At 40.4% G+C, this 24423-nt stretch overlaps 1 protein-coding gene across 1 annotated transcript in view; it reads left to right on the forward strand.

The window, feature by feature from the left end:
• The window catches only part of cep112 (centrosomal protein 112), a 99144-nt gene that overhangs the window by 12882 nt on the left and 61839 nt on the right, over positions 1–24423 (forward strand). The window contains exons 7-17 of the mRNA XM_071473726.1: positions 2187–2234; positions 2349–2423; positions 8156–8242; positions 12021–12120; positions 12573–12691; positions 13081–13224; positions 17241–17395; positions 17661–17790; positions 17905–17997; positions 18225–18284; positions 19438–19517. Of these exons, the coding sequence (XP_071329827.1) occupies positions 2187–2234; positions 2349–2423; positions 8156–8242; positions 12021–12120; positions 12573–12691; positions 13081–13224; positions 17241–17395; positions 17661–17790; positions 17905–17997; positions 18225–18284; positions 19438–19517 (1091 nt within the window). The remainder of the gene's footprint in view (positions 1–2186; positions 2235–2348; positions 2424–8155; positions 8243–12020; positions 12121–12572; positions 12692–13080; positions 13225–17240; positions 17396–17660; positions 17791–17904; positions 17998–18224; positions 18285–19437; positions 19518–24423) is intronic.

Genomic DNA, 24423 nt, shown 5'->3' on the forward strand with positions numbered 1-24423 from the left:
ACACACACACAAACCCCCTTCAAGTTTACAGAAGTTTCATAGATGCACAGCTTCAAAGCATCCAGCTCCTATGAAATTTAAGCACAACCAAGCGTCACTCTCTCTAGCACATCTTTAGCTTTGCTTTAAATGTTCTGAAGCTGTCCATAATGGTTTGTTCATTTCACCTCTAATGTAATGAAGTCGGTGTAGTCAGCATGGTGGCCATACTGGACAGTAAACAACAGATGGCTTGAGATTCAGATAGGAGTTCCTTTTAAGCCTGAGTCAGCTTGACTGCCATTTGTTTCATCTTTCACTTAGTCTGTTGGAGTTACAGTACAGTTACGTGCCGCATACACTGACCTTCCTGTGAAGAAAAAAAAGCATGTGAACAAGAGAAAGTTGCATAAAAACTTGACCTATTTTTTCATACAATACAGAATTTAAGAGTAGTTCCTGCCACTTGGCCGTCCATTGTCTGTGGTTAGATGGGTGTGCTTACAGCTTGCTCAACACTAGTCCGAAACTAGGAAGCCATCAATCACTGTATGTTTGTTTGGTTGGAGAGCCTGGTCTTGTGATGTGGAGTGTCGTTCCCCTTCTGCGTCCATCCATCCATCCACGTCAGGTTCCAATGACACAGGATGCTGTGCCAGCTTTGAGGCTGTACAAACATTTGCTCACAGGACTGTGTGTGTGTGTGTGTGTGGGGGCACACAGCAAATGAACACACACACATAGAAGGGCATGGGCATACACGTGTGCAGCAAGCCCAAGTTTAGTATCACACTGCCAGCATTACACCACAGCATTTAGTCTACATGTCTTCCTTGCTCTGTGGGCTGTGCTCAATCAAATCTGATGACTGGCTGTCTGTGTCTGTGGGTATAAAAAGAAATCCCATTCTTGTTTTCAGACTAGGCACTAGTTTAGAAGGATATTGATTGATTCATCACTTGGTAAATATGGATTTTTTTTTTTTTTTTTTTGCCAGTGCCAAATTTAAGTATCAATTCATCACACAACATAGCACTCACTGATCTGTACTGACTGTACTGAGTAGTCTGTTCTTGTTTATGTGTCTTTCTGTGTGTGCATGTGACAATAAATCTGATTGTAGTCAAGCCGGATGTTTCCTTTTGTTGTTGAGCTTACAGTATGTCAGCTAATAAAATGTCTGACCTGTTTTTACCTGCATCAAGCAGACTTAGTCAGGAGGCAGACCTTCTTTCATCTGTCACTGGCTCACCCTGAAGCAACAGATTGTGACTAACTATTTTAGTCCCAAGCTCTGAGGTTCTTTCAGGTTCTGTTCTCTCATCTCCCATTCATTCTGGATTACCATCATATGATTTGTGCCACCTCACTGCTTTAAATTCTTTTTTTTTAACCAATGAATGAGTTCCACACTAACCATGCCGCCATCCTCATCTTTCTCTTTTTTTTCTCCTTCTTCATCCCCATGTTGAAGATATTAGCAACAGAACTGTTTACTGGGCGCCATTGCTGTCATCTCCAAAGGCAGTTATACTGCTTTGAAAGGCCGTGATCTTGGTGCTAGTTGGCAGCCCCTGCAGACAGCCCCAGTGCATAAGAGAGAAACGCTGTGTGATACTTGGTTCACAAGAAATTAATGGGGTCATAAACAAACGTCAAATAATGGAAGGAAAATAGCAGGTTGTCGACAGATTTTTTTGCAGTTTGGTCACAGTTAGTAAGCTGTATTGATGTAATGCTGTAGAGTCAGTTGGAACGTGACCCTTTTACTTTCAGGTGGTTTAGTGGCTTGCTCTCTTTTCCGTCTTTTGTTTTTCATATTATCAAAGAACATGCCAAGTCAATGTTTTGCAAGGATGTGTGCACATTTGTCTCCATCTGATGGTAAACGGACCGGTGATAGCTTACAGATTAGTGGTCCTAAGTGTTGACAAAAGGACCGTGTCAGGACAGCAAAAAGTGGCTGAGATCGGAAACAGAGCCGGCCACACACACACAATGCCTTGAAGTAGCCTCACGCACTCAGTCTTTCTAAACAGGCAAGAGCTGACGGAAGAGAATCAAGCCACAGTACCGGGCTTTTGATCTGCTCCCCGCATTGTTTATAACAAACTGTGGACGGAGGTTAGATTCTGGGAGTAGCAAGGCTTTGTTAGGAGAGGAAGAAGAGGAAGAGAGGTCTAAAGTTCTTCTGTTTACTCTTTCAGATTGAAAACCCCAGGTATTTGCGAGAGAAGCCCATTCGCTTGTCTCCGGTAAGTTCTGAGGGGGTTCCTTGTGGTTCACGTATTGTTACGTCGACAACAGTGTTGTCTTTTGAACTTTACAGTCACCCTGTCAACTAATCTCTTTCCCCTTTATCTCTGTAGATTTTCAAGTCAAGCTTTGGGAGGAACAGCACCTTGGCCAATGATCAGGGCCCACAGCTCGCACAGAACAAGGAGGTATGCACCAAAGAGTTCTTAGCAAACTCCATCTGTACCTGGAAGCTTCTTTGTGTGATAAATATCAGAATTCTTTTATAATTCTGATGCCATGTTTTTGCGTGACCAAAGGGAGTACATGATATTTAAGAGACGGCCCTTTATATTCATTCCTGTAAGGCTAGATCCCTGCTACTCACTAGTCAGTATGCACGGCATTTCTATAGAAGTAAATGTTGAACACATACAGAGGTTGAAGGTCCCTTGACTGTTTTATGGCATTAGACAACCCAACAGCAATGTCCATACAACCTTGTTCATAGTTTGTATTGTTGAGATGACCGAGGCAAGCGTTCCTCATAGAAGACAAAAATAATGCCAGCTCCTAGTGATGACAGTTTTTTCCTTATGTGGATTTAAGCTGAAAATCCCATTCTGAAAGCATGCTTTGAAGTCCCCTCTTCCCCTCCCCGCCTCTCCCGAACCACTGCTCACTCCCTCCACCATCCGCCTTCACTCGCACTGTTAAATATAAAACTGAGCATGACTTGGCTGTAATAGTCATGGCTTTTCATGTCTGCCTGGGGAAAGCGCTTCAGTCAGTCAGACCGGCTTCACTGGGAGAGGGCAGAGAATGGAGGTAGAAAGGACGAAACGAAAGGGAAAGGAAGAGACACATACAGACATGATAGACAAGAATGGTCTTTCTTATTGACCTGTCATAACAAAGCTCAGTTTGTCATTGCTGAAAGAGGATTCGCATGCGTGAACACACACTCCTGTACACATCCACCCAGTCGAGCGGTCTACCTGTGGGCTGATATTGAATGTAGCAACACCAATACGAAAACATTAAAGCAATGTCCCATGCTGTTTGATCCTGCCTTAGACTAGCTGACTGGCTCCATACAGCTGTGCGCAGTGGGAATATAAATTTATCACATCTCAGAAGACTATATCTCACCCTCTACACCAACTTTACTTTGATATGCACAGTTACCAGTTTATTAGGTACACCTGCACAATATTAACCTATACAATACAAAAGAGATTGGGTTAGAGGTTGCTGATTGAACCCTATGGTCATTGAAGCTGTGGTCAATGTATATTTATATTTTACTGCATTATCTTGATGGGTAATTCTAGTATTTTGTTGTCCTCTTTATGTATGTAGTATTTTTGATGGTGAGTATAACTCAAGCCTGACACTGGTATGAGTGAGTGTGTGTTTGATTTGTTTGTACTGTAGGTGGCCTTGAACCAGAGCAGGAATTTTTAGGAGGTAAGCTGTAGGAAACTGTACTGGCCTGTCATTTCCACTGAGGCCATGATGCTCTCAGAATGGGAACCAGTTCAGGAAAGTCACAGAAACTCTGGAAGGGACACATTGGGAAACGAGAGGAAATTGTGCAGAACTGGAGTTTTTTCTTTCCCATGGTGCTTAAATTTGTCATATTTGCCCATCTGTTGCACTTCTGCTATATTCTACCTTACCTTTTTATCACTTTTTTAACAAAATGGAAATAGCGCTTGAGGGAAAAGTGTATGTTGAAAAAGATACTGTGAGCATGTACCGAAAGACTATTGAAAAAATGCATCCACTACTTTGGTTTATGACCAAATACATCAAAACATTCAGCCTCAGCTGCACTCGGTGTACTTGTTTTCTGCACCTTTGTGTTAACACACTTAACTAAGAGGGTGAACACTGAACATTATACTTGCATGTCAGCATTGTTATCAAATGCATGTTAGCATTCCAGTGTTAGCATTCAAAGCATCACTGTGCTTAAGTTCAGCCTCACAGAGCTGCTCGCATGGCTCTAGACTCTTGCATGTTTTTCTGCCTTGTTATGCAGAGCCTTGTCTTGAACTCTGCTGCATTGTCCCAATGCACCTCTGATTCCCATTGTAAGGTTCTGGGAATTCCCTTTTGACTATACCCTCTGCCCTGGGAACCAGGGTAACCATAATAGGTCTGTGGTTTCTGACATGCTATTGAAAAGCCTGTTTCTTTTGAGTTTTTTTGATTTCTCATGCCCTCACTGATCATGTGTCTTGAGGCACCATTTGCAATTAAAGGAGTGTTAGATGGATTTCAGGAACTCTGAACCCCACAGCATACAGCTGTGACCAAACCATGTGAACACACAGTATTTCTCTGTAGGTTACTAAGTTACCAATCCCACTTTAACCATATCATGATCAATCGCCACATAAAGCTTTCCTATAGGCCTATGGAAGCCTTGTCCAACCCTGCCATTGCGTGGCTGTCTAGGCCCTGTCTGGGAAATCACGGTGACATCACTTCCCCTTTAATCCCCAAAACCAGTTGAAAATTTACTCAGGTTTAAAGCGTTCTACACGCCACATGTCATTAAGCTGGTGGCGGCTTAACGAACGTCTCAGCTTTCACACCAGGCTCATCCTCATGCTAAGCTACCAACTACATTGATAAGAATGCTGACTGCTCTTTTCCTATGGAACAATGAGTGGCAGCTGAGAAACTTCACCACAAGCTTCCATTGCTTTGAGTCACTTAGTTTATACAGTACGTTTGCTTATGGGTGAGTGGTGGAAAATGTCTCGAAGGAGCAGCAAAGTCCTGCTAATCCTTTAGTACACCCTAGCAGTGCTCAGCAATATGAGGGCTGGGTCTTTATTTGGAAATTCAATTAAATGGAGACTGATGAGTCAGGCTTAGCCATAGGCCTGAATCATGTGATTGCAGAAGATACTGACAGACTGATTAAAGCACTCCATCTTTCTTTTAGAGTTTGTGTGTGAGTTCAGACAACCCACTTGGTACTTGACCTGAGGGATTGTTGGCAGCAGGCACAGCATGGTAGATGAATGTTAGTGTCAAGCAGTCACACTCCAATGGCCACAAGCCCCTGACTGGGGATCAGACCCTTTGCTTTCTGATGCCATAATGATGCAGTCTCTCTAATTTGTGGATCCTTTGGGATGGAGTTTGAGCTCTCAGCCTGTGATTTAGAGGGCCATAGCCTGTCTTATCTGATCGCTTTTCAAAGCTAAAAAAGAGCAAGCATGTGAGCCTTAGTAGTTTAAAGGGGACCAGTTCTGTAGTTTGGCTTTCAAGATGGTGCTTTGGGCTGGGAGACACAAGGGACCAACAGTGTTCCATAATGATAAAGTTACTATTTCAAGCATTTCTGTCTTCTGTGCTTGATTCTTATGTTCTTGATGTAGTCATATTTAGCAATTTCAAGTAATAACCTTTTACTAACTCCTTGTTTAGAACTACCCTTGTCTGAAACTATGAGAATAAATTATTTCACATGTAAGAGATTCAATTTTAGCCAGAGTTTTTATGCAACCTTAATATCTGGACAGACCACAGTAATTAACTTCTTGTCAGAGTGTGGAAATGGCATCTTGCTGCTTCTCAGTAGATAGCAGAATGTTCCATACACAGCTATCCTAGAGCATCTGTGTTTACTGAGGATGAAAGACACATCAGGACATTGTACATCTCAGGCAAGACGAAGGAGATGCACAAACGCAACCTTGCTTTGTGGAGCCCAAACAGTTAGCAGACGATTTGTGAACACATCCCCCTGGGGGAAAAGGCCTTGACCCCACGCCTGTTTTGAGAGCAGAAAAAAGCAACTGTTTCCGTCTTCTCCTTGCATTCCTTCTCTCATACCCCCCTCCTCCTCCTTCCCTCCCTCCCACCCTCTCATCCTTTCAAGAGCGAAGTGTCAAAAAACATGGCATCTTACAGCGCTCGCTACAACTCTGAAGAAGAGAAGAGGGAAAAAAGCTGTACCACCCAGTTGGGCTGATTGAAGACATCTCAGAAGCCTTAGGTGTACGACATTCTTCCTCCTCCTTTCTTCACTGACGCCTTTATAAACAAGTTTCAAACGCCCCTGATCTAGTTTGACAAACTTTCTCCAAAGAACATTTGAAGAGAGGATGAGAAATGACACCCCCACATTTTTTTTTTTTTTTTTTTTTGGGTGCCGGCAGAATCAGGTCTCCACTTATACTCTTCTGCTTTTCAATCACTGCCATCTCTCTCTTTCTTTTGCTTTTTCCTTTCTACTCTGACAGGTCTCCTGTGGTCCCCTCGATTGCACAAGAAATGACAGTAAATCAAGAAAGAAGACAAAGAATAAAGAGACATAATACTTAACAAAGCTTTGTCAAGGATATAATGTATAAATGTAGCTCAAGTGCAGTAATGAGGAGAGGCATGTAGAAGGCAATTTAAGTGTTTCAGTTAAGAAACACGTGTTAAAATTTAAGCTTGAGGCTTCGAAGATTCCACCATTTAAGTCCCAAAGCATGGATACACTTTTTTTTACTCTAACATCCAGTAGGTTGTTGATGTCTTTATTGTATTGTATCAATATTAATATACTGTAATTAAATGATATTTTTATTTGGGCCATCATCGCAGTTTTTTAAAACTATACCAAGAGAAGGTTGAATGTGGTTTGACTGTGCCAAGTAAAGTGGGAATTTTCTACTTAATTGTTTTGATGACAAGAACAAACAAGAGCTAGCCTCGGGACATTGTTAACCACATGTTCATACACATAACTACACTTTCAAAGGAAGAACATTGTCACCGTGCTCCAGGGTTGATTAACGCACCAGAACAGACAGTGACTAAACATGAGTAGTGAAATCAAAGCAAATGACCAGTCATCTTTTTGTCAAAGGTTCCCTTTGTATTTCCATGTGTCGTGTGTTTGTGAGTGGAAACATCTTGTTGTGTGTAATTTGTAGCAAACTAACTAGAAAGAGCTGCTAGAAAAAGCTGAGGAAAACATATTATTTTAAGGAGCAAATATAATTTTTAATGAAAACGGCTAAAGAAGGGAAAATAAAACTAACAATTACAACAGTTTCTTCATACATTTTGTTTTTAGTATTATTGTCTCTCTACAGACAAATGCTGTTATGCAAAGGGAACGCCTTACAAGACCAGGCCATATTTATGAATAATATTGTAATGCCAAAGATGTGATAATTATTCTGCAATAATCACAAATGAGTAATGGCTCATTTTGTATTAAAAAAAACATAGATAATGAAAAATGGATAGTAATTTTCTTGGTCAATGACAGAAGTTGACGAATAGGTCATTAGTGGTTTATTTGACTAAGACCGGGAAGCCTTTTAGCTCAAGGAGATCTGTTCCAACATGCAACACTGAACTTTTGATCCTCTGAAAATACTGTGTTGAAATCAAAACAGCCACTCTCTCCCTGTTTAACTGCTATGTGTATGCACAAGTGTGCACACACAAACGCACTTTCACATTGTTCTTACTTTACACTGAATTAATGTTTTTATCGCTCGCACGCCACACGCACACACAGAGTTGGAACTTCTCAGCTTCACACTTGTTTTTGAAGCTCTGTGCATGGATAAATGTTTTTAAATGTTAATGGAGTTCATTTCATCATCAGCTGTGCAAGACAGCTCTAGTGTATCCTCTTTCATCTAGCTTTACATTACCTCTGTTATTCTGTCAGTCTATATGATGATGTGTTTTTTCCAAAGCATAAAAAAAAATAACAGATCTTAATGTTTAACTTACTAGAACGATATTTGTTGCTTTTTGCCATGTAATAAATAGTATTTCATCCCCTCAGAAATATTTTTTGCTTAAGAACTTAATTTCTTCTATGGGTATAAAAACGGAATCACTAGAGAGTTAAGTGGTTCGTAGTGTTACACATCTGACATTTGACGTTTTCTCCTTGTGTTTCCAGATTGAGATGAAGATCAAAGTACTGGAGTCCAAGCACCAGGAGGAGAAACTGAAGATGCAGCAGAGACACGATGCAGATGTTGAGAAAGTAAGAATCCAAACTGAAAGTAGATGGATACCGTGCCAGCACCAGCTACCATTGTGGATGGATATTTCACTACCATTGTGTGATTTCTGGCTGTAGTTTGTAGAGTAAGCGAATAGGTATATGTTGTTGTTACGTGTCAGCAATTTCAAAATTTCTAATGATAGCAGGTCCCTTTTAAAACACTGACTTGTGTGACATTATCAGTCACACTATGATTAATTTAGCTAGTTGAAATTGGAAAAAAAATTATATTGAGAAATTACACATAAAAGAAGTGTCAAAGAATTTCTTCTAGGGCAACTGGACAAGCAGGTCTGTTAACTTGAATGTTCATGAAAACTAGTTAACCTATGTTACAGTGCCCATAATTGACTCTTGATTCCATTTGGTTGCTAATGAAAAGGAAAGGAACGAGTCTGTCCTCTCCTCATCACCCCATCCCGCAAGTAATCATCTCTTCAAAGCGCTTTGTCAGGTGGTGAAAATAGCAGTAAAGCTGGTTTATTTCACACTAGGTGCCCATCAGTTAGGCTGCAGATCAAGCACCTGGGATCTGTCATGTCCTCGGTATGACTTTCCTTTGCTGCCATAGCAGCCTTTAATAAAACAGAAAAAACATTCCAATTTTCTTTCCACTTTAAGATGCCCATGGCTTCATTGTGTTTGACAAGCGACAGGATGACAGCTAGCTCTCTCTCCCCCCTCTCTCTTTAATTACATACAGATTGCAAGTTATGTCCAATTTAATTTCCTCAGAATTTTACCCAGTATTCCCTCTAATGGCTTCAAAGGGGAGTGATTCTGGGGTGCACTCTAACGAGCCTGATGGAAGGTGGGCAAGCTAAGATATTGTTTTAATTAGTCTCCTTATGAATAATGTATAGGCTGCTGAAAGGCTACTGGTCATTGTCCCCCTGCTTGAAATGGAGAGGGTAATGAGAGAACAGACCAGAGTGTTGTATGCTAATGGTTGTGGCTTAGTTGTGTGTGTAGTTGTTAAACATTTAATAACCTCAGGTGAAGAAGCACATCTTAAAAGTAGAGTATGCAATTCTAGAGAAAAACTGTTCATATTTTAACTCAACAGCAAAACACATATGCCCCTCCTTTCAGTGCTCCTTCAGAAGCTCTGTCCGCCAAATTCATGGGCACGCGTTGCCAAGGCAACGCACAATGGTGGACTGTATAGCACTAATAAGCCATGGAAGCTGAAGCGGTATGATATAAATCGTCATCAAACAAAAACTAGAGAGTTATTTGTTTTTAGTTTGCTTTTACAAAACTATAGCAACAGAGGAGTGGACTGTAGGTTTGTAGCTAAGCTAACAAGCAAGCTAACATTACCTGTCATAGCATTTAGAATTATGCATCCGACTAAATAAATCCACTGTCCGAGCAAACTTATATTTTTAGGTCTCTGTAGCTACAGTGACTAGCACAAAGCTAACATGCAGAGAGGATGAGACAGTTTCTCATTGCATTACACCAGCTGTAGATAGCGATACTCACAACTCCCCTGCAACTATAGTAACATCACACCAGCAACATATCTTGGCAAACTAGAAAGTAAGCTGAATGTCTGTGGCAAGTAATTTGATGTTACCAGACACACAAATGTGACACTGGTACCAGCTTCCTAACAAATAATGATCTGTTGGCTCTAGTAAACATATTAAAACTAATGTTAAAGTTAAAACTAATGAACCACTTTGTTTATTTCCCCTTTACAGAGCCAGGACTGTGTAAGAACACCAGATTTTTTTCAGAATGGACCGCTAGCAGACTGTGATGAGATATTCACTGAATTTGACAAAAGGTGTACTGGATTAGAATCGCATAGTCCACCTTTAATGTTAATTTTCTTAACATGCAAATAATCCGAGATTACCAGCAGACCATAGGGCACACCGTGAAACACTGGAGGGTCACCTTTTATTATATTTTATAGTTTGTTTTAACTGTATTTTGTTTGTTTTGAAATTTCTTTCTGTTTCTCTGCATGTACAGAAAATATACTCGTGTTCAAGCTACAGATTTTGTTTTCTTTTGTAGGTTTTCTTCTCCAGTCCTCTTTCCTCTATAAATGATGGTATTGGTTAAAGCCGTAGACTGCCAGGCTGGATTCCCCCTGTATTAGGATGGCTCATAAAAGCCTAAAATGGGCAGTCTAAAAGCTGTCATTTCCCAGCCGCCTAGTGCACTATCCTTGGGCCTGACACTGTGTCATTGCCTTGCTTGGTGGACCCCTAAAAAGACAACAATCTCTCTGGGCGGTGAAATGGAAAAAATTGGGTATCCCTAAATGTTCTGTGAACTTTGCTCCAGCCTCCTTTCATCTCCCCCATCCCATTCACACAGAGGATGACAGACTCGGCAACTAAGTGCACTTCGGTAGACCAAAATACTAGAGAGATAAAGTCTTACAGGCTTTGGGACAGTTCTTGACAGAGAAATAGCCACTCTTACTTTCTGCCATTTCAACCAGAAAATCATAGCATTATCTGTTGTTGGACTAGTTGCTTTATCCTGTCTAGTCAATTGGATGGGAAATATCAATCAGTTATGCCTAAAGATAGGTTTAGATTAACATTTTAAGTAGATGATTTAATTCCACTTTGAGAGTAGTATTTGGTCAGGTGACACTAGTCCAGTGTTATACATGAATCTTACCTATCCAGTGCACGAAAGCCCATATTGTAGTGTAATTTTACTAGAAACTGTGTCATGAATTTGTTTAGAACCTGTTAGAAATTGTGCTTTCTGGCAGACTGGGCAGTAGACACACCCTCAGACCAATTGCATAATATTCAAATACATTATGCAGGTGAGCCAAGACACCTTATTCTGCAACATGGAGAGTGCTTAGACTGTCTTTTTACACTGGAGCTTCAATTCTCTATGGTCTAATTTAACTAATTACACACAGATGGCAGCAATAGCAGATGCAGTCGCCTCATCACACCTCAGCACAGGTGGTTCACTCAGTCATCATTTCACTCAGTTAGCCGTAATCTCTTTAGGATTAGCTATGCATAAGGAAGATGAAGTCTTGTCAGGTCATACTGTGAATTATGCATACAAAATGCTCCATGTCCTTATAAATCACCCAACCTTTAATTTTTGATTATATTTGTTTGAGATAAACTAGCATACATAATTAAGGAGTTAAATTTAAAGATTTTGTGTTTTGTGTTCATAATTGAGAGTAAAGGACTGTTTTGTTACACAAGTCCACAAACATATCTGATGTAAACAAACCTTTATTGTCAGAAGAAAGCATTGTTAACATTGTTGTTCTTTTTTAATTGTCCTGACACTCAATCAAAAGCTGCCCAGCGGAGTGTAAACAAATGTTTACATTCTGTTTATCTTCAGTATTTCTCACCAAAACATATTGAGTGTCCCTGAGCATAAACAAATGTGTTGAATATTTTTTTTCCTCCTGAAAACATCTGCAGAGATCATTTTTCTCAAAATCCTGCAATGTTTACATTTATGTTTACTTGCTAGTAGACTTCTTCTCTGCCTTGTTGGTGCATTGCTGCAATTGGTTGAAAGTCTAAGTCAGCGTACCAACTGTTCACAAACTTTGCATCTAAAACTTGTCAATTGATATCTTTAGGTTGATACTTTTGACAGGTACAGGTGAAATTAAAAAGCTTCAACAGTGAAATTTTAATGAGAACCATCATAATGTATGCATGCCATTTTCTCAGTTGTAAAAAAAAAAGCTTTTTTCTCCAGTATGTGTTTAAAAACTAACCCTCTCCCTCTTTAGATTCTGGACCGAAAGAATGGTGAGATTGAGGAGATGAAGAACATGTACCGGGCCAAGCAGAAGGAATTGGAGGAGATGATCCGTAAGCTGGAGAAGAAAGGTGAGAGGTCACAAGACTGCAGGGTTAACTGGGAGGATGTTTATACTAGTGTCTCTGAACACTCAGAGTAAAAAGCCCAAAAAGATGCAATTCCGCAAGAGACTGCACTGGTGTAGATTGACGTTCTCCAGCTGTTCTGCTCAATCCAAACTTTATTCACATAATGTGTGCCTTTTTCTTCATGCTTAATTTCCTCTTCCCTGTTGCTCTCCTACTCCTCTTCTCTCTACTCTTTCATCTGTCTCAAAACACATGCGATGAGAAACATATAAACTTGGCAAAGAGAAGTGCTACTGGCCATATGATAGAAGTAATATCTTTATTGACATTGATTTACTGACAGCACTACAGTGAGCATGAGTATATGTCTGTCTGTGTGTGTCTACCTGTGTACATACCCTGAGGCAGGGCCAGACTGCTCTATGTGTATTTGTGTGTGTGCACTCCCACAGTTCAAAGTGTGCTGCGGGAATCCCAGGTCATCTGCGAGAGCAAAGAAAAGCAAATTGCGGAGCTGAAGAAGATGTCGGATCAGAGCACCGACTCCCTGAAAAACGAGTGGGAGAAGAGGGTATGAGGAAGTTGAAGGGCTTAGATTTTCTGCAGCCCTGAGCCAGAGGAAGACTGTTTGATAGCATGAGACCAGCAGATTTGACTGCAAGCAGCCAGGCTTGTGTTGCATTTAGTGTGGGGTTTTTTAGTGCTGAAAAATTAATACTCTCTGTCCTGGGTAAATTGTGTTTTCACTACTGGCTCTAGCTTATTGAGCTGTTAGGGTTCAATAAGATCCTAATGAAATTTCCACTCATCTCTTCAGGGTCACTTAGCATGAGATGAGCAACCTTGCGGAACAGTTTTTCTCAGATGTAATAATAAAAGTTATTCCCCTTAAATAGGCAATATGTTACATGTCTAAAGAAATTAAATTAACTGATATGTATTTATCCTCTGGCCTTCCAGCTGCATGCTGCTGTGACAAAGATGGAGCAGGAGAAGTTTGAATTGCAGAAGAAACACACAGAGAACATCCAGGAGCTCCTGGAGGACACCAACCTTAGACTGGCCAAGATGGAGGCTGAGTACAATGCTCGGTCACAGGCAACCGTGAGTACCGGAAAAGGCGTGTGTGTGTGTCCGTGTTTGTTCATGTTCAGTGGTGGAACATTAGTGAGTATGTTTACTCAAGTATTGTAGTGGGTAAGGGCTGTTTTTCATGTGTGTGACGGCATCTAGCTGTAATGGTTCTTAATTTTAACTTTACTCAGACTTCATGTGACATGATTTGACTTTAGTTTTTTATGTTCATGTTTATTTAATCTGTGGCCCTCACTTTATACTAAAAGGAGTGCAGCTCAAGTTTTCAGACACTTCATGTGGGCAGATTATTTTCTGTACCCAAAACCAGACTTTCACTGGAACAAACAGGATTCTGGGTGACAAGACGGCTGTATTTTTGTATAAAACTCTCACCATGTTAAGCTCTAAGTGTATACATCTGTCATATCTCTAATTTTAAAATAGTGACCCGCACCGTTTCATGGCTCAGATAAAAGGAGACATCCTGTAACCTCTGGGCGAGAATGGCTCTCATATCTTATATCTGTCATCTTTATAAAGGTCTTTGATCCAAGTGTGTATTAAATCTTACTCATGGCGGTGGTTGTGCTTGAAGATGTATGTGCACACATGCATACACGCACCTTCCAAAGCCACTTTTTCTGTTTGTTTGATGTCATATGAAAAGGCTTTGGTTTTAAGTGGGACCATGCACATTTCGTTAGTGGGGATCATCAACACCAGAGGCCAGTTGAATGCACTGTTTCATAAATAGTATTGTTATCAGTATCAGCATTCATGGGCTGTCATATGCATCACACATACACACATATTGCTCCTGGCCTTAATCTGTCAGCAGGCCCACATTTAAAAGGCATCAAACACTGGACAGTGCAGGCCCGGTGGTAAGGCCCCTCTTAATAATTAAAAACAGACAAGGCCCCAGAGAATGAAAAGAGCCCTCTGTCGTTTTAAATTAGCTGCTGTCCTGCTTTGAGTTTGGGCTGACCAAACACACACACCTAGGATAGGATGTTCAAAGTGGACAGTATCTCAGGTGAGTTATTTTAGCACTCATGTTGCATGGTTGCTGTCTCAAAGCTTAATTCTTTAGAGTCAGGGTTTTCTTGTGTCTTTTTGTGTCTTGCTCTGTTGACTTGTTATTTATAGGAGTATAGAAATGTCAAGATATCAGTCAGACCTCAGTGTATCCAGTGTGCATACATTTTGTGTAGAATATGCAGTCCTACGTAGTTTTGACCTAGTAGCTTTGAGCATGTGGTTTGTACAGTAAATGATGCTTATCTGTTTTAGGCCTCTACTACTCCTCTACTCTCTATGGGGTGGTGGGGGTGGGGGAGGGTGTAGATGCTAATAAAAGTTCATTCCCAGGACACAATGTGAAAAGTTCACTCTGTTTACAGTTAATGCATGCAAGCCAAGACAAACCCAGATTGATGATTCATGCTTGTTCTAATACAGCACACTGAGTCTGGTTTAATAACAGTGAAATGAAGAATGTTCATCTTCCCATCGCTACCTGGTTGGATTTCTATCAAGCGCAGATCAAAGATCTCACAAGGGGCTTACAGACATGTCAGTTGGTGTTATTTTTGGACGTTACCTATGTAGAGGGCAGAACAGATCGAATGACTGAGTAGGTGTTTTAAAATAATACAAGCCGGTATCTGCCTCGGTATTGCACCAGGCAAATTTCTTGACTGTAATCCATGCATGTCCATATCCAAACGACTGATAATGAAAATGTTATTAATATTGTGTTGTGGTTAAACAAGCAATAGTAGCAATATCCCTTTCATATGTACTGTTGATATTCGGCTGATTTTGTTATCTTTTGTTCCAAGAAATTTGTCACATTACTGTAATAATTATACCTGAATAGTTAATAATACTTAAATTACCTTAAGCCTGCAATGTCTCATACAGATACATAATCATACAGTCCTGTACAGTGTTATCAGCTTTAGAAAACAATACCTGTGCATCATCAGTCATGGTCATGCAGAAACAGGGTTAAACAGTTTGACACCTTTTCCTCAAGTCTATTCTGTTTCCATTTATTGTGCTTATGCGAAACTTTTTCCTTTACTTACTGCCTTTCATCTAACACTAGTGTTTGAAACACAACATACATGTATACACACAGCCTGAGAAGCCTCAGGAGATGAGTGATGCAGGCTGTCCTTCAGTTGCTGGCCCTAGTTCTGACACTTAAACTGTAAAATGTCATCATTCACTCTGTATGATTTTTTTTTTTTTTTTCACAGCTTTTTTTTTGTTTTTCATCTTCAAAGACCTTATCACTTCAAAATCTTTGAAGGGGAACAAAGCTATTAATGTGGTGTATGTAGTTTGCACTTCACACCTAGTAATTCTCCTTTCAAAATACCTAATTATGGTACATAATTTGCTCCCACTGAGTGTGTCCAGGTGTACCCCAGTCCAGCTTCAGCATGGAGAGGTGCTTCTTCTCATCTCCTGCCAGAAAGCTAAGTGTCAGCACGCGTCCTAGCACAACACAGGCCCCTTGTTCCTTTTCTCAGTGCCCCACACTGCTAACACAAAGACAAAAAGTTCTCTCACCAGCCTTGCTGGGCGCAGCTCTCACACTTTTTCAAACACACCGCTCCCTCCTCTCCCATCATTCCACCTTCTGTCATCGCCAGACTCTGTCATCATCTAGATCTACTAGCACGCTCCATCTTTAATCAGCACCCCGTCATCGCCTCTGTCAGCCTGCCCACACTGCATTCCATAATGTCATGTGCACACACGCACATGCACACACATACACACAGACAGACATACTGGAGGACAATATGCAGAGAGGGGACATTTAATCAACACAGTGCTGGAAGAAGCTGTCTGCATCAGTTGGACTTTGATTATTTTCTTTACTGAAAATCTGAAACCTGACTGTGCTTTTGACATTTATTATTCAGTAACAATACTGAAGTAATGCTTCTCTAAGCCTGGCAGTAAAGAAATATATTGGTGTATGGCAGAGTAATATCATTTCAGTCTTACCACATATGAAGAGTTCTTTCAGGTTTTTGAAAAATAAGTTCATAGGTTTGAAGTATTTAGTGGAGTTTTCTTGCCCATCCATGAACTGTACTAACACAAAAATACCACAAAAATATCTCAAATTATTCTTCTTAAATGAAATCTTCGTCATGTTCTACCTCAAAATATTTGCATAGCTGATGTTTTTGGAAACCTTTTTTTTTTTTTTCCCTTGGCTTTTATTGCCACATTTCTGCCTTGTAGAGGACATTAGCACTCTCAATATTTGGAATTGTGTGAAGCAAAACTTAAACATCCTCTTTCATTTAATAAACATGTCCAGACTTTAAGGTTTGCAACACTTAAACAACATATTGGTCAGCTTTAACACACACAGGGCTAGCTAACGACTGATGAGATGTTTGAATATTGTAAAAAAAATGTCCATAAAACATGAAGTATGCAGGCTGAAGTTGCTTGTCTAACAGGACTAATAAAGATTAAAATATGTTAAAAAGAAAAAAAAAAGAAAAAAGGATCCTTTCTAAAGTGGTTCTTAAGCCCGTATTGCCAAGATGACTAGAAGAACGATACAGACAGAAATGTCTTCACTTGCTCTTTCACTGTGTGGGTTTCTGCTGGTTTGACCTTTGGTACAGTTTTAGTTTTGATGAATTACAGATCTTTGTGGAATATCAGTACAAAACAGTTTATTTTAAGCTATACCCCAGTTTTAGACTTGATCATAAGTATAAAATATAACTTAAGCAGTATCTGTAGTTTATAAGAAATAATGTTTAACTTAGGACATTTTACAAAATCAGTTTAGATGATTATTACATAGCATATAAGAATAAAGTCAGAGGGGCCATTACCTACATTATTAGCCACATCCTTCCATATTAACTGCCAGGTGTCTGTGTCTGACTTCACTATGGGAACACGCAGTCCTCCAACCAATGACACTTTCTCAGGCTAGTGCCCTCCGTGGTTCAACCTGTTTGGTTTATTGGTTTCTGTGTATCTGTGTGATCCAGGAGCAAACGGTTGGTGAGCTGGAGCTGCGGGTGAAACAGCAGTCAGTGGAGGTGGAAAAGGGCAATGCACTGCGTCAGAAGGTGACACAGGAGAAAGCCCAGTTGGAGATCCACATTGCATCCATCAGTGCTGAACTTCAGGAGGCCAATAGACGGTCGGGAGCTGTTTGACATGTGAAATAGAGATAAAAGTGTGAAGAAATCTAGAGTAGTGTAGAGGATACAAATGCTCTTACCTATATTTAACGTATTTATCTCTTTATTTTAACTTGGCTGTTACATGTGTTCAAATAACATGTGTCTATTGGGGTGAAGGTAATGCAGTGGGAAGGTGAAGTGATTATTTAACTGTGAAATTAGGCCAGGAACAGGTTATCCATCCTACCACACAGTCTGAACCAGGCTCTTAACTGTCCACAGGACCATGATCCTGCAGAAGGAGAAGGAGCAGCAGAAAGGGCAGTACGAGCAGAGCATGCAGAAGCTCCAAGCCAAACATGAAACTGACATGAGCCACTTACATCAGGAACATGCTCTGTCTGCTGCTAAGGTCCACATAACCACAACACCTCCCTGCCAGCCTGATAAATCTACTGCTGACTGATGCAAAGTACAAAACCTTTTGCCAAATTTAGCTTTTTTTTCTCTCTGTTTCCCTGTCCAGGCCTCTGAGGTAATAGAAGACTTTGAGAAAAGTGTAGCTCAGCTCAAACAGCAGCTGCAGGACAGTGAACATCGAAGACACCAACAACTCAGGGTATGCTTTGGGTGGTGGAACTGTGAGCATATTTTAATGTGCATGTGTGTGCACACTATGGCATTTGCATGTGTAACTCATCACAAACAGCATGCATCTTTTCTGTTGTGATTGTAATAATAGATTAGAAAGATTAGAATGGGAGTCTTTTACACAATGCGTTGTTTATGTACAAATGTGTCACAGTTTCACTCATTCAATATTATCTCACTTGCTCTTCCTTTCAGGATCAAGAGATAAAGTTTCAGCAAGAAAAAGATGAACTGCAGATCAACTATGAGAAAAAGGTAGAGTGTAACTCGCTCCTTCACTGAGCTCCACAGCCTCTGTCGTTGCATTAAAACAGCCCTGGACAAAGTGATTACGGTCAAGGAGAGATCAAAGCATGGAGTCACATGTTCTTTTTGGTTCTCTTTACTTTTAGATTTTACGTCTGGTCTCATAAAATCAGAAGCATGATTAATGGCATTAGACTAGACAAAGAAATTAAGGAGGATGGAAACTTTATAATTTCGCGTTAGTTATCAAGCGAAGAAAGTAGAGAATGGGAGTTGTGAGGAAAACTAGATAAACTTGTAGAGTCACTCAGCAAAAGTGGACATTTAAAGGGGACATTTTTCTGTCTGACGCATGCACTGTCAATGTTCCCGGGTCTGCACTTAATTGCACCCAGTTCTTTACTTTTGAGGGACCCTCTTCAAAGCCATAGTGCATAGTCATAAACCACTGACTACAGAGACCATTGTTAATGATCTGAGCTGAACCAGACCAGGCCAGACTTCTTGGGTGAAGATCAGATTTAAAGACCGTACTGCACCTGGGTCATCTTGAAAGTGCCACAGTTACCATGTGTGTGTTGGTGGCAGGGTGGCATACCCAGAGACGGGCCCCTCTGATTGATACACCTGCAAGAGCTTAACAGGCCTCAGTATTTCAGGGTCAGGGAGAATTTAAATTAAGCTTCTCTAAAAGAAAGTTTGGTTTTGATGTCTTTGTGTTTCCCTTAAACAGTCTGTTTTTTATTCTGTCCTTGTAATCAACCTGCATATTTTTAAACCTTACTTTTTTCTTTTTTTTCTACAAGGTGACATGAGATGAAAACAATGAAAGAGAGAGAAGTCAGTTGTTCATTTTCCTTTTTGTTTCCTCTGGAAAGATTCCTCCTTCCATTCCTTGGGAGTGTTAAATGAGATACATGAAGGAGGTCAGAGTATGGTACCTGGACATGAGAAGGGTCCAAAGAGGGAGAGGTCCTCTGTGCAGGCACATAGGCTCAGATGGTACTTTTGATGGGGTGATAGAGAGAACAGGCGAGACCAGATGCAAAAGGTCACAGACAGGAGAGTTTTGTTGAGTGATGTTTGATGCTGCCTGCTCTTGCACTCACTTACACCTCTCTCGTTCTCTCTCCCTCTTTTACTCTCTCCGTCTCTCTCTCAGGTTTTAGCAATCAAAAGTGAGGCGGAGAAAGAGAAATCGGAGGCTAAGAGGAAGATGGCCAAACTAGAAGATGCACTCAGGTACAGTGAGAAAGGCTGAGCCAAAAGTGGTATTTGTTGCATAAATTCAAGTGTTGAAATTAAAGCTTTAGAAATTGTCAATGCTGAATCTGAATTAGCATAATATTTTTATTTAGTGCTACACTGTTAATTACAACAGACTGTTTTTAGACTGAATTTAGAGACTGAAAACAGGTGGCCAAACTAGGTCTGATGCTACAGCTGTACATTTATAAACATCTCCTCCTTGATATTATCTTTGGCATGAAACATTTCAGCAGTCAGTGCTTTTGCTTTCACCAACAACTTTCTGATGGCCAAACCATTATCGTGTGTTTTCGATGGGACAGATGCAGTTCACAGTTGACCACTGCATTTTGGACACACCACCCAAAGTTAGGGTTCATAGCCAAAGTCTAAATACAAATATCTTCACCCATAAAAATTCTGAGTTCTCTCAGAATTTACACATTAATCAAATTAATGAGTCTGACCTATGAGTCCTATTGATAGAACAGACCAGAAGAACAGACAGGGCGACTTTCAGGCATGATGTGTGTGAGTGTTAGCATGCAAATGGAATTCTGCACAAACTCGATCATAATCTAATAATATCATCAAAACACGAACACAGTGATGGTGCCCGGGGTTGTTTGACAGGAATGTGGACAAATTTTTTACTTTATTAGTGTTTGTACTGAAATTTACCCCCTTTGGTCATGAAATTTCCAACATATATATCATTTTAGTGAAGCATGATATTTACTTTAAAATTATTAGTATCACACATTTTAGCCTTGACTTGGTGGCTTCAAACTGTATTAGAGAGTTGTTTATGTCTACTGACTTAAGTCTTTGATCATAAGAGCAGTGTGTATGAATTCTGATTTAAGGTGGAGTTTGGCTTTAACAAGCCAACCCTTGCACACTCTCTTTGATCTTTTTTTATAACTCTGAGTAGCACTGTTAGAGTTGAGAGCCTGGAAACTGTGATGAGAAGTCTTACAGATCAGAGCTTCACATGTAAGAGGCATTTGCGTTGTCTTGAAGAAAACTACCAAACCTAATTCCACTATATAAATCAAACAGTCCATATAATAATATACAGATACTAATAATACTACTAGCCTTCAACCAGCCTGTGTCATTCTTATTGTGAGACATGATGAATGTTGTACAGTATAAATTGAATATTTAATAATTACAAGTTATAATAGAGGTATACAAGAATGTTATAGTAGTAGTATAGTAATGTTATACATTTGGTAAGATGATTTAAAATGCTCCACTAATCGACATATTTAAATGAACAACTCATCAAATAACTATGTAAAGGGATTGCTCTTACTGATGGACCCTCAGACCATTATAACCCAACTCTGCAGTTCCCCTCAGCTCTACAGATCTTTTTAGGGCCTTCCACCACTTTGTTTTGGTTGTGGCTCACAGCTTTACTATTTTAGTTCAGTCCCACTGCTCACATCAGCCCCTTCTCCAGCCCTGCAGACAGGTTTTTGTCAGCAAAAAACCTCAATAAATGCACTACATACTGCTGGTGACTGGGAGACAGTTAGTGGCTGACTGGAGAGTATAGTGGAGCATTCATCAGCCTAAGAGTCAGTTAGGTGGCCAGGAACATGACTACATTTGAATGTTAATATTGCTTTGTGTCCTCTAGATGTGTAAATAAGCAATGGTGTGTTCCGTTGTCCTGCAGTGCCCAAAAAATCTTTTCAGCCCTATTTCACTTGCTTTAACAGAAAAGACGCATGTATAACCAATAACAGTAATATTGTTCAGTTCCATCAAGTGTCCCAGTAAGTCACTGTGGTGAGGTGACATGCACATTACTCGGACCCCAAGTATGGCTCACTTAAATGGAAGGCAGCCATCACATGACTAATAACACCTGTACTTCTCCAGCTTAACATGTAAAAATGTAAGCTGTGAAAAAAATCTATTTTATGCTACTAAATGCTTTTAAAGCTCTGATTGAATTATTACAGGAATATTATACAGGGAAATAAAATGATTAACAAAGTAATAATAATAGTTAGAATAATTCAGATAATAATAATTATGCCACTTCTGCCTGCTAGTCAGACTTGTGAACCCATCTTTTGCAGTTTGGATAGTTATTAGCGCTCTCACCCTTTAGCCCTATCACTACTCCAGTAGTACGCATATATACTCTTCTGACAGCGTAGACTTCTGCCGACTCCAGCCAATCAGCCAACAGACCAGTCAGCCAGTCAGTTCATTCCACTGGGTAATTAATCCCATACAGAACCGCATTACTTGGTCACAAGCATATTAGTTTCCCTGGTCAAAGTAGAGTATGTTCTGCACAATTGAACACATTCTACAACCTCATCTCCAGTTCCAGGCATACATGGCTGAGGCTTGTCACAGTGCCATCACCCGCCTTGAGAGATTTTCAACTGTTTGTCACAATATAATAGCAACTCAGGCGCAGTGGATTGAAAAGAATTGAGCATGGCTGTATTCGGGTTTTTTTTTTTGTGTCCTCATGAATTGCCTGAGGTGCTTTGTATCTTTAGTGGCCTCTGAAAAGGAGGATAAATCTTTTTTTGTGTAGCTGTAGAACATGGTCACCATTACTGTGCCGTTTGTGTTTCGCTCAATATGAAACAACATGAAAACAAATTTTGCAGTTTTATGGTGTTTCAGCGTAAAGATCGCGAAGGGACATTGATAGTTGTGCCTGCTTATTGTATGTGGTCGTCATTGTCAGCCCAGCAGCAGAGGACAAGCTTAAACACAGCAGACAGCACACCATCCATTTGTGCATAAATTATCCTTGTTGTTAGTATCAGTAACGAGCCAGTCGTTTAGTGCTAAACACTGAGAAACAGCAAGTGGCCCATTGGGCTCTTAGCTAATTAAGTGCTCAGGCTACACACACACACACACATGCACACTCTCACCAAGCAGTCTGTCTGCTACCTGCCTGCTGCCGTGGCAACATTGACGGCCTTTAAAGGCGATCCAGGAGAACTTCAAAGTCAAAGCAAGACCGCATGCAGGACTGTGTGTGTGTGTGTGTGTGTGTGTGTGTGTGTGTGTGTGTGTGTGTGTGCGTGTGGAGATGAGAGGATAGGTGATAACATTAGACAAGTAGAACTGCTTTACATGTCTTCCATGAGCTAGATACAGTGTGCTATGTGCACTTAGTTATGATATATATTTTGTGTGTAATGTTGATGCATACAATTTACTGTTAAAAGTTTATCAATATAGACCTATTAATAACAATTTATATATATTATATTTTCTATTTCATCTGTGTAAGAGTGGAACAACAACTGATGATGAATGTGTTGAAAATTCTTCTTATTGTTGTTTATATATAGCATATAGAGCCCTTCCACACCCATTTCTTTCCATGGTTTACACCCACTATTTCTTTCCAGTATTAAAAAAAAATCACCCTGTCCTGCCATGCAAATAAGCATTGCTGCGTCAATTTCAGTTCCACGTCTGTGTTACTATAGCAACAACAACAGAAAGCACTACAAAGCTGTGCAGAGAACAAGTTTCTCTCTTCTTCTTTCATCCCATCATGCCTCAGATCATTACAGGGCATTAGCATAGAGATTGAGAGATGCACTACAGAGGAGGAAAAAAAGATGGAGGGAGCTCATCTGGGGAACAGCTTGTCTGCTTTTGCAACAATGACCTCCAAAATCACAATTTAAAAACATCAGAAAAACATCTGAATGGTTAAAGTAGAGGAAAAGAAAAACAGACAGTCTATTTCTAGATTACTGTATTTCTCTCTCTCCATGAAGAGGCTGTCATGTTTTTTTTTCCACGCTGTCCTCCATACCATTCCATTCCTCCTTCCTGCTGCTTGGCACCCAGCTGGCTTTATCAAAACCATGTGCCAGCTAAGGTGTGGAGCAGGGTTGTAGAAACTCTTACTGTGTCTCAGCAGTAACTTCTTCTCAGTTTGATCATTTACAGTCTGGAGGGGCAGAAGTAGCGTCCACTGTAGGCAGCTGGAGAGAAAGTGTGCTGTGGCTGCACACTGACTGTGTGAGTGTCATGACATCCATGACAACATTAGTGAGCGCCTGTCCAAACCAGCGCGCACACTAATGTTGTCATGGATGGGATGTGACATGCTGTGTAGAATTTACACCAACTCTTGCACTTTCTTAGTAATACAGGGCATCCTTGATTTAAAGTTTCTTGCTGTACTCTTGTTTTTCCACGTTTTTTTGTGTTCACATCAGTCTTTTCTCACATCACACCATCAAGCAAGGTCTTGTTTTTAAGACCTTGAGAAGTGAAATAAGTGATTTTTGGCAAAGAATTAACTGTGTCTCTGTAACTCTGTCTCTTTGTGTCTGTGTCATTGGTTGTCCTTTTTTTTGTGTTTGTGCATACATGCCCACATGCTTGTGCATGTGATAGAACCCCTCTACTCTTAAAGGTATAGGATGCATCCAATATATTCTTACATGTTACTTCATGCATACCCTATATCTGTGTGTGTCTTTGAAGTGGTCTTATCTTTCTCAGCATTCCTCTCCCATGACAGAGAGGATGGAGGGAAGCAGGGGTGGTGGTCCAGAGAGGGACCAGAGGTAGCTGAGCAGAGGCTACACAGCCTGCAACCCCAGTTAGTATTGAGGTGCAGGAGCAGGTGGAGGTATGGATCCTGAATATTGAAAAGCTTCACCAGGGCTCAATATTTACTCCCATGGCAACTGCACTGGAAAGGGAGGATGGAGACGGGTTAAGCGCCAGTTCAATACCACAGACCTAACAAAAGGATAATTGTAAAGAGCTCTTTAACTGGGTCCTAGTCAGGATTCTCTGAGTTAAATGACAGTTACAATCTCAGATGCTCTTGCTTTATCATAATCAGTGAATTAAATACTGATTATGATAAAGCACA

The sequence above is a fragment of the Trachinotus anak genome, unplaced genomic scaffold, assembly GCF_046630095.1.
Source record: "Trachinotus anak isolate AG129_WGS33_773 ecotype Australia unplaced genomic scaffold, CSIRO_AGI_Tana_v1 ptg000003l, whole genome shotgun sequence".
Classification (NCBI taxonomy): Eukaryota; Metazoa; Chordata; class Actinopteri; order Carangiformes; family Carangidae; genus Trachinotus; species Trachinotus anak.